The 10670-nt window shown below is 39.8% G+C and overlaps 1 protein-coding gene across 4 annotated transcripts in view; it reads right to left on the reverse strand.

The window, feature by feature from the left end:
* Nucleotides 1–10386, reverse strand: part of LOC107728269 (transcription factor 7-like 2) — a 52386-nt gene extending 42000 nt beyond the window's left edge. For 2 of the 4 annotated variants that reach the window (XM_016538386.1, XM_016538385.1), the window contains exons 1-4: nucleotides 9998–10385; nucleotides 9840–9906; nucleotides 9035–9138; nucleotides 5912–5947 (exon numbers count right to left, since the gene is read on the reverse strand). In XM_016538386.1, the coding sequence (XP_016393872.1) occupies nucleotides 5912–5947; nucleotides 9035–9138; nucleotides 9840–9906; nucleotides 9998–10180 (390 nt within the window). In that variant the 5' untranslated portion in view covers nucleotides 10181–10385. Of the gene's footprint in view, nucleotides 1–5911; nucleotides 5948–9034; nucleotides 9139–9839; nucleotides 9907–9997 lie in introns of all 4 variants that reach the window. The other 2 variants (XM_016538384.1, XM_016538387.1) reach the window with 2 other exon arrangements.
* Between the last annotated feature and the right edge of the window lie 284 nt (nucleotides 10387–10670).

Here is a 10670-nt window from a genome sequence, read left to right on the forward strand (position 1 = left end):
GTAAATATATCGAAACTTAATTTTTGATTAGTAATATGCATTGCTAAGAACTTCATTTGAACAACTTTAAAGATGATTTTCTCAATATTTAGATTTTTTTAAAATAGTTGTATCTCGGCCAAATATTGTCCGATCCTAACAAACCATACATCAATGGAAAGCCTATTTATTCAGCTTTCAGCTGATGTACAAATCTCAATTTTGAAAAATTTACTCTTATGACTGGTTTTGTGCTCCAGGGTCACATATTTTCTCGTAAAACATACTCTAAATATTTTGTTTTTATTTACAACGTAATAGTGAAAATAATTGTTCGCTGTGCAGTTTAGTAGTGTGACATGACATGATAAAAACAGCACAGTTCCCTCAGAACTTCTGGCTTGTACATACTAACAGACATCCTTTCATAAGTGGAGTTACCAACACATCTTCATTAAACAGCAGCTGGATTTTAGGTGAACAGCACTACTACAACAACACCGAGTCAGTGAAGCTCGCATCTTGTTGCTTGTGTTTGCAGGGCTGCTTTGTTTTTCAGGTGAGGAGTGAAGGCTCAGTCTGGTCTCATTTTCCATGGTAAACCACAAGATCTTACCGCACACAACTGTACTCAAACAACCAAACACACACACAGCTCTGTCAAAACACGCCCGCCCACCCTTTACATCCCACAAACTCTAGCAGAACAACACGCCAGACCCTCAGACCGAGTCCTGACGCGCATCTGTCTCAAAACCCTCTCTGCTTTCCTTTCATCAGAACATTTGGCTGCAGAAGATATAATTAAAAGCAGGAGTCGGCATAAATTAACAACGAGCGAGGCTCGGGTCTAAATCAAAAGCAAATACTGTCATAGTTTGGATCTGACACATTCGTCTTTAAAGCTGGAGGGATGAATGACACAGCACCGGTGCCTTTGAGAGGCCGTGAGTCTGGGGTGATCTCAGCCTGCCGTAAATCTCACTCATATTTGTCAGGAGATGAACTTCATCGGCCGTTAAACAACAGGGAGTCGCCACAGCGCCTTTTATTGCATATTTGAGCATCACTGATTTTTCTAAAAAATGATGTCTGGATGATCAAGTAAAGCCGGGTTTCTTTAGTCTATTTATTGTTGAATTTACTTTACAGTAAAGATTTCATAGCAAAAAGACTTGAGCTGAAGGTGGACGTTTGTGCAATTACACTAACAGGCCTTTTACTTTTTAAAGTATGAGCTATCAATTGCACGCACCAGGTTTTTCTGGAAATGTTTGATCATATTGAGGCCTAAGAAATGACGAAGTAGCTTTATTGGGTTAACAACAGTTCTCAGTTACAGTCCCTTGTTTACAGTCATCAGCACATGGACACTCTACCCGCTTCGCAGTCCTCTGGCCGTGAAACAGTTAAGGAAGAAAAGGGAGCGCCTTTGACTGTTTAAAAGTCGTTCGCAACAAGGTGCACCAGGTGTGCCGCGTGGTTACCAGCCTCTGTGTTGACTGCTGACTCCCTTCCGCAAGAAAGCAGCTTGATGCCGTGTTTACTCCAGACCCCACCACCCACACCTCCTCCGAGCATCAGATAAGACACAGACAGAGAGAGACGGAGGGAAACACTCGCGTTCTCCTCCTTCAGCAGCACACACGAGCGTTTGCATTGTAGTAAACGCGCAGTTGCACAAATACTCTCACATGCATAACCACAGCACACCTCACCTTCACTGCACTCTCACCGAGACAGAGAAACCTCGCGCGGAGATCACTGAACACAGGATGCAGGATGCATGTCAGCGGCATCGCGGCTCACGTACACGCGTGTGCTGATCAAAACAAACGCACACGCCGTTTGAAAGAGCGCTGAATGCGCCATTGTCGTCATGTAGCTACATAATTGTTCACGAAGGCAGAAAGCTGGGGGTTTCCCTGAAAATAGTTAAAACGCACTCTGTAAACCTGCGTATCAAACGGGAAATTCTCAGAAGAGAGTTACTTTTATGTTTGTCATTAAAACGTTATGCGTTCCTTTTTTTTTTTCTCGAGATCCAAGACCTCGGTCCCGTAAGCAGAGGGCTATATTTAGCAGCGAAATGCTTTCCAGTTGGCTCGGCGCGATCATAAGGGGGGGAAAAACCACACGGAAAACCATGTTCCATAACATCTGAAAGGCAGCGGGCTGCAGATCTGGGATGTCCCTACTTTTAAAGCCATCGCTTTGCGGTAATTGCCCGATGTTTCGCCTCCAGCTGAAATTAACGTCTGTATTTCCACGAGCCGCAGGTAGAACGCTCTTCCTCTCTCTAATGATCCACAATCATGTGAGCAAAACCAGAAACCAGATTTTTAACTTCTGAGTGGTGCAAATCTGACTGTCTCAATGCAATCACTGACTTAAACATCATCCAGTAACACAGATAACCCCAAGATCACAGGAGAAGCCCAGTGATGTGGTCAATAAGCGTCGATGGCTTCAAAGCTGCGTGTTTCGCATTAATTCACAGATCAGGATACACTAGAGAGTGCTGACGCGATGGTAACCTTATATGAAGTAGGTTAGTCACCCATCCTGTTAAACTCTGTCCCAAAAGACATGAAAACTAAACACATAATAATAAGCGGGTGAGAGCAGCAAGTGATTCAAAAGCTTCTGTGATAAAAGTAACAGGCTGCCTGTTAGTGATCTGTTTAACTGATACAAAGAGAAGCACAGAAAACTGCTGAACTATTTAAAAAAAATGAACGTGCAAAAAGCTCTTCTAAGTAGCTTGAACAATATTTTAGTACTTAGTAGAGTTATTTCGTGTGAACTGAACAAGGATGCTCCAAATGTGTTTCTAAACATTTTACATTGCACATTGTTGTGCAAGTTCCCAGCATGCATTGCTGCTTGGAAAAAAATTCTGTGGTATCTGTTACTAAAAAAAATCATGGTAACACTTTATTTTAAGTACCAATACTCATTATTAACTAGTTGCTTATTAGCATGCATATTACTAGCATAATTGGCTGTTTATTAGTAGTTATTAAGGACATATTAATGTCTTATTCTGCATGAGCATATTTTAGATCCCTTAATCCAGCCCATACCTAAACTAACAACTACCTTACTAACTATTAATAACCAGCAAATTAGGAGTTTGAGGCAAAAGTCATAGTTAATAGTGAGAATTGGTCCTTAAGCTAAAGTGCGGCCAAAATTATCATTGCTTTATATTTTACTGGCTTAATTTGCTGCTGTTGTCAGTTTTTGTCAGTTCATATTTTTACCGGATGAACATTTGTTGATCAATGATAAACTGATGGATCTATTAACTTCAGGGTAATACTGTATGTTTGTCGTTTTAAGAGTCAAATATTGCTCATATCATGTAGTTGGCTATGAAAATCAAACATAAAAATGAAAGAGCGAGCTAAATGCTGAACAATCTTTAGTTACTTTCACAAAAACCTTTAAATTTTACATTTTTAAACCTTTAAATTCAAATTAAAAACTTAAATTATTTAATTTTTAAAATCACTTAAATTAAAAATTTTTTTAAATCAGATGAATGCACAATATCTGACACCAAATCTTCCAGGCTGATCAGTGCTGCAGATCCATAAGCTTTACAAACAGATTACGTGATCCAGTAGTTATCGATTATCTTAAAGGGACAGTTCACCCAGAAACCAATATTCTGTTCCATGATGCTTCATATCTGTGATGTAACATCTGTTGTATCATGACATCACGCAGACCTGTCCTTCTTGGTCTTTGCCCCTCATAAACGCACGACCAGAGCAAAAGAACAGGAACTATGAATTCTGGGACACATGCTGAGTTTGTCCCACAAGAGCCTGCGCTGCACTTCCCACTGCTGGGGTCAGCCAACGCCCCCAGCACCCCGAATTAGTGCCGGGCCAGACCTACTGGAGCCTCAGCAGCCACATAGGGCGGCACACATGGGTGTGATCACACGGCCTAATCCCGCTCCCATCTGATACCCATCTACCAGCAGCACGACTGCCACAGCTGGGTACGGCCCAACACACACACACACACACACACACACACACTTGTTATCACAGGAGCCTCTACGGAGCTTTAAGACTCTCCGTTTTAACTGAAACCTTGCTCAAAACAAGTGGGGAATCTACTGTGAAATGATTTAACAGAACAGCAGCGTGATGGAAAATGGAGCAATTCACAAATGACTGCTCTGAACTCATCTAGGACACATCAACTGAGTCAATAGCACGCAGGAATCAAACGCCGTCCTAATTAGACGAAGCCGATGTAAAATGGGATGAACTTTACAACATAACAGTATCGCACATATACAAGCCTTCTATTAAAACAGGGTTTTTGGTCTGTTTGCATTGAATGGTATGGCTGAAAATATTGATTTGTACATTTGAATCAATCTTCATTTTTGATCTATTTTCTTAAATCCCAAAATCAACCTTTTGGTCTGTTTCCGATTGATACATGAACAAAACTACAAATACGCTTTGTGCTTAGTTTGATATGAAACAAAGCCTCAGCTTTCCAATTCACATCTGCTGGAAGAAAAACTGCGGGAAGATGTCAATAAAACAGCTTGCAAACAGTGTCACGTAACATTACACTGAAAGCCATTCAATGTCCATAAACTCGTTAGTTAGCTAGAAAAATACTTCTAGAGAGGAGCATTTTGTTAAATATATGCAATATATTACATATTCATCATATCTTCACTTAAGCTGATTCTGTATTACTGTTTTTATTATTATAATTATAGTATTTTATTTCAATTATTTTATTTGATATCATATTGTTATTTGATATTATATATATATATATATATTTATACAACTTGAGTGTTAATTATATCTAAAAATAAACAGCAATTAAATTTAACCTTTAATATTGATGTACTAACTGACAGGGTACTGTATAGTTTACAGCTTAAATGAGTAGTTCACTTCCAGAAAGAAAATTCTGTCATCATTTACTCACCCTCCACTTGTTCCAAACCTGAGTTTCTTTCTTCTGTTGAACACAAAAGAAGATATTTTGAAAAATGTTAGCATCCGAACAGTTGATGGGGACCATTGAATTCCATAGTAGGAAAAAAAATTACTATGGAACTCAATGGTGCCCATCAACTGTTCGGATGCTAACATTTTTCAAAATATCTTCTTTTGTGGAACAAGTGGAGGGTGAGTAAATGATGACAGAATTTTCATTCTGGAAGTGAACTACTCCTTTATGTTCAGAGATTGTGACTGACAAGTATATATATATATATATATATAATCAAATGAATTGAACCAAGTGAATCGGAATCAAATTGATTCACAAAATCAGCGTCAATCCCCAGCACTAGTGAACACCACCGCCATGATTTCATCAGAATACAATGTGACCGCCATCCTTCAGCAGCACTTCTATCCCCCCGTCGTTCAGTGGCCAGACTCTGTTGTTACGGCACTCGAGGCTCTTCCCACCCAGTGTCTGGCAAACAGGTCGGGGGAGGAAGAGCGACTTCACACACCTGGGTGAGAACAATCAGTCACACTCCCATCAGGGTCCACCAGACAAAATACCAGATCACATCACACATGCGTCACTGTCTTGACTGACATCGATGACTGTCAGAAAGCCATAGTTGCCTTGAGGTGGGGGATTTTCTTTCTTTTTTACTGCGCTTTAGACAAGACGACTGGTGGGATGATTCATTAAGAGAAAGTCTTGACGACAAGACATACAGTAGAATAAACACCGATATGAAATATGTGCCAGGCAACAGTCTAATGAAAAATCCGAATGCAGATTTTAAGAAGTAGGAGTCTTCGAATAAATCCTTCTTTGTTTTGGATTAATTTGGATTTCTATATCAAGGCTCATTTGCCTGTGCTTTATTAAAGGGATAGTTCACCCAAAAATGAACATTCTGTCATCATTTACTCACCCTCATGTCGTTCCAAACCTGTAGGAGTTTCTTCCTCTGTTGAACACAAAAGAAGATATTTTGAAGAATGTTGGGAAACAGAAAGTTGCCGGTAGCCATTGACTTCCATAGCATTTTTTTTTTTCATTCTATGGAAGTCAATGGCTACCAGCAAAGATATTTTGAAGAATGTGGGTATCTTGAAGAAGATATTTTGAAGAATGTGGATAGGCAAACAGTTGCTGGTCCACACCGACTTCCATAGTATTTTATTTCCGTACTATGGAAGTCAATGGCTACCGTCAGCCAACATTCTTCAAAATATCTTCTTTTGTGTTCAACAGAAGAAAGAAACTCATTCAGGTTTGTAAATGATGACACAATTAATTTTTGGGTGAACCATCCCTTAAAAGACGAAGTGTCTCATTTCTTCACCAAATTCAATCACAAAATTAGTTTTCGGACAGGACAATTAGTTGAATCAATTCTCAGGAAAAAATTTACCTATGAACAAATGACTTTAACCTTTAACTGTCCAGACACTATTACAGATGCAACATCTGCCGCACACCTCAATAAAAGTCTTCTCTATCTGAGAAGAATTTGCTCGACAGTTCTGACTTCAGTTCTGATCTTGCGTCGACATGTTGGAGCAGGGCTATGAGACAGTTCAAACACCTGTCTCGCAGCGGAACAGACACGACCACACCAATAATTACAGCTATAAACACCTGAGGAGATCCGACGGGGTTTTGATAATTTCCCAAATATTTCCGGCTCCATAAATAGCTGTGCAGATTCATCCGAAAGGCACTCACTTCAAAGACCATTGAAATAGGTTCTCTTATCAATATTTGTATTTCAACATGATACAATTTGGTTTTCTTAAAGCTTGCTTTCTTTGCAGTAGTGACATGTGTTGACCATGCCTTCAGTCTTCCGACCTACAGCATGCGAGAAGCCTTCCAGCGGCCCATTGTGTCCTGACTGAAGTGGCAGAATGGGTTAAAGAGCTTTTTTCTTCAAGAGGATGTAATCCAGTGTTTGTTACTTATCGCTGTCAGTCAGAGGAGCGGAGCAGAGCTGCTCTGGATGGATTATGACACAAAGCCAATGTTCTTCTATTGTTTACTCAAAGACTAAAAGGCGGCTTGAACCATGAGCTCATGTCGATCGGGGCTTGTTCAAGACCGCACGGCCCCGGGACGAGCAAGAGCTTTAACTTCAATCAATCGCTACGTCTTTGGGAAAGAAATACACTTGAATTATAAGCATATAAAGGATCCCCGGTTACTGTGTAAAATCAACAGCTTAGCTCTGAGCCTCTGAGTTCCAATGCCATACACGACTACAATCTATAATCTTCACTTTTTAGGGACTAAGTGCAATTCTTGAATTTGGAAGACGTTACGCTTTCTGTTCAGCTGCGATTGTTGAAAACAGCATTAAATGATTGTAAAGGACAAAAAAAAAACTCTGTTTTTTCCAGCTCTGTCCTGATCAGGAGCTCGAGAACACTCACATTCACTGATCAGCATTAAAGTCACTTACTCACCCTCATTTTGTATGAGTTTTTTTCTTCTGCTGAACACATAAGAAGATATTTTGAAAAATGCCGGTAGCCATTGACTCCCATAGTATGGAAAAAAAACAAAAAACAATATGGACGTCAATGGCTACCGGCAACTGCTCGATTACCAACATTCTTCAAAACATCTTCTTTTGTGCTCAACAGAAGAAAGAAACTCATTCAGGTTTTGTACAACTTGAGGGAGAGTAAATGATGACAGAATGTTCATTTTTGGCTGAACTGTCCCTTTAAGAAAGACCTGGAAAAAACTTCAAAAAGTCCCAAAACTTTAAGTAGGGCACGATTCTATTTATCACACCGTTTCAATAAAACAAGCACTACATATGCAAGAAACAACTCAAAATATGATCAAGAACTGGTGTTACAGCTGTGCAATTACAACTTTATAATAACTACACTTCAAGGTGAGTTTCATTTTCAAGCAGGATTTTAACCACTGTACGTGCTAAAATCTGTATTTTTTTTCTTTATAAATACACTTACATTCATAACGTCCACACAGTCACAATGCCACCACGGTGAAACACAACAGATACATGACAAATAAGACAATGATGCCATATAACATCATTATCAAAATTATCTGCACAATCATATATAGATTCGAAGGTAGTGCGCCATTGATTTACGGTCAAAGGCATCAGTATGCAGTGACAAAGTCTACACACATGCTCACACGCATATTGCTCAATCGTGATGTCTAAACAATGACTTTAAGGCATCATATGACCATGTCTGAATATCCAAAATGTCAAAACTGCTTTTCTGAAAGGCATATCCTGGAAAAAACTTCAAAAAGTCCCAAAATTTTAAGTAGGGCACGATTCTATTTATCACACCGTTTCAATAAAACAAGCACTACATGTGCAAGAAACAACTCAAAATATGATCAAGAACTGGTGTTACAGCTGTGCAATTACAACTTTATAATAACTACACTTCAAGGTGAGTTTCATTTTCAAGCAGGATTTTAACCACTGTACGTGCTTAAAATCTGTATTTTTTTCTTTATAAATACACTTACATTCATAACGTCCACACAGTCACAATGCCACCACGGTGAAACACAACAGATACATGACAAATAAGACAATGATGCCATATAACATCATTATCAAAATTATCTGCACAATCATATATAGATTCGAAGGTAGTGCGCCATTGATTTACGGTCAAAGGCATCAGTATGCAGTGACAAAGTCTACACACATGCTCACACGCATATTGCTCAATCGTGATGTCTAAACAATGACTTTAAGGCATCATATGACCATGTCTGAATATCCAAAATGTCAAAACTGCTTTTCTGAAAGGCATATGGATCACTGTAAGCGTTATCAGATCTAAAGTAATATATGAATGTCTACTGAGCTCAAGATTCGAATCGTATCGAGTGGGACTCTCCAGCGCCCTTTTCTCAAGTCCTCTCAAGCTGAGGGGTAATTACAGGCCTGTCTCAGCCATTCTTCTGTGGCCTTCAGAGCGGTTCCCACACACCTGGACTCTAATGATTAAATGCTAGTGGAAGGACAGCAGTGTTGGCATGGACTTACAGATGGTGAGACGGGTCCGTTCGGTAGATACGGCTCGGGCAGCATCAGGAACGGGTATCCAGAATACGACGCTTTATACATTCCACCATCTTGATGTTTGGGCACTTGAAGTGAGAAAGCAAGACAGAACAATAAAAGTTATCAAATGCGTAAGGTGCACAATTACCAAAGAATGAACATCCGCTATAGTAAGGTCGTCATACTGAACTGTTGCGTTTTAGTTTGTTGTATGTGTGTTTATCAGATTCTCTTGTATATATATATATATATATATAATGATGATCAATCACAGATCCTCTTCAAAGCAGATTCTGGAGCGCAAATAACGGAAACAGATCAAACAGGCTTGAGATAAAAACTGCTTATTTAATGATGCAGATTTCAGGTTTTCCCCAAGAAAAGTCCATCAGTTTCATCTCAGACACAGATGAAAGTTTTGATTTCCCCCCATTCAACTTTTATCAGGCTGACACAGATGAGACGCAAGACTATTTTAACACAGAAAACTCAAATAAATTTAAAAATATTAATAATTTGGAATTTTTTCCAAACCAGAAATATTGTCACATCTGGGGGAAATTCTGCCTCCAAACAAAACTAAGCAAAGACGCACGCACAGATTTGTGTAAATAAAGACATATACGCTGATGCTTTGTAGATAAAGGTGAAAAAGTAAAGCAGACTAAAAACTCTCCCGTCAAAAGCAATCAACAAACAAATCGCGCATGGATTTAAGGGAGACTTTACATCATTTCGAGCACTTCTGGGGACTGGTGTGTGTGTGTGTGTGTGTGTGTAGTCTCACCGTCGTCCAGATGTTCTCGTTTATCGGTGTAGATTCTCTGATCTTCCTGATGTCCTCTTCTGATCACCTGCTCATCACAAACACACTTTATTCCACGCACACACACACACACACACACACAGAGTACACTTCACTTGAATGTGCTGACGGGGTCTTACGGCAGAGTTTGAGTTCTGGCTGATTTCGGATTCATTGACCAGAGATGATTTGAGATCAGCCAGGTCGCTCTCCGTGTATGCGCTCTCGCGGATCTTCTCCTCGTGATCTCCTTCATGTTTAAACGCGATCATCTCATCATTCGCCCCGAGATCATCTCCCCCTCCACCGTTCAGCTGCGGCATATTCACGCGATCGAGCGAACTTTATTAATGTACTTTTGATTGTTGTTGTCGCTGTTTTCCGCGCTCAGACGAGCGTTCGAGACTCGCGCGAGAGAGGAAAAGTTCTTTATGATGTGTCGATCCGCGCGACTTGAAAGTAACAAACAGTCGCGCTTTAGAACTGCGAAGATCAAAGGGACCGACGCGTGATTGACAGCTGCGATGAGCCGAAGGGGGGTCCGCTCTTAAAGGAACACGACGCGCTTTAGTTTCGGGGCTTTTTCATACAGAACGCCCAACGTGAGAAACTATCGAAGACATTTCACGAAAGAATACTTTCAAATAAAAATATATTGAAGACGCTATTAGTAAATGATGAATACTTTAAATGTTTGAATAACTGAGGTAACTGAGAAATACCTTAGACCAGTCTCAAATAAAGTTGCACTGAAATATAAAGTGGGGAGTTTAGCATGTAAATAAGAAAAAAAATGGACCAAGAGGGAACCCA

The sequence above is a fragment of the Sinocyclocheilus rhinocerous genome, unplaced genomic scaffold, assembly GCF_001515625.1.
Source record: "Sinocyclocheilus rhinocerous isolate Xijiao unplaced genomic scaffold, SAMN03320098_v1.1 scaffold217, whole genome shotgun sequence".
In the NCBI taxonomy this organism is placed as follows: Eukaryota; Metazoa; Chordata; class Actinopteri; order Cypriniformes; family Cyprinidae; genus Sinocyclocheilus; species Sinocyclocheilus rhinocerous.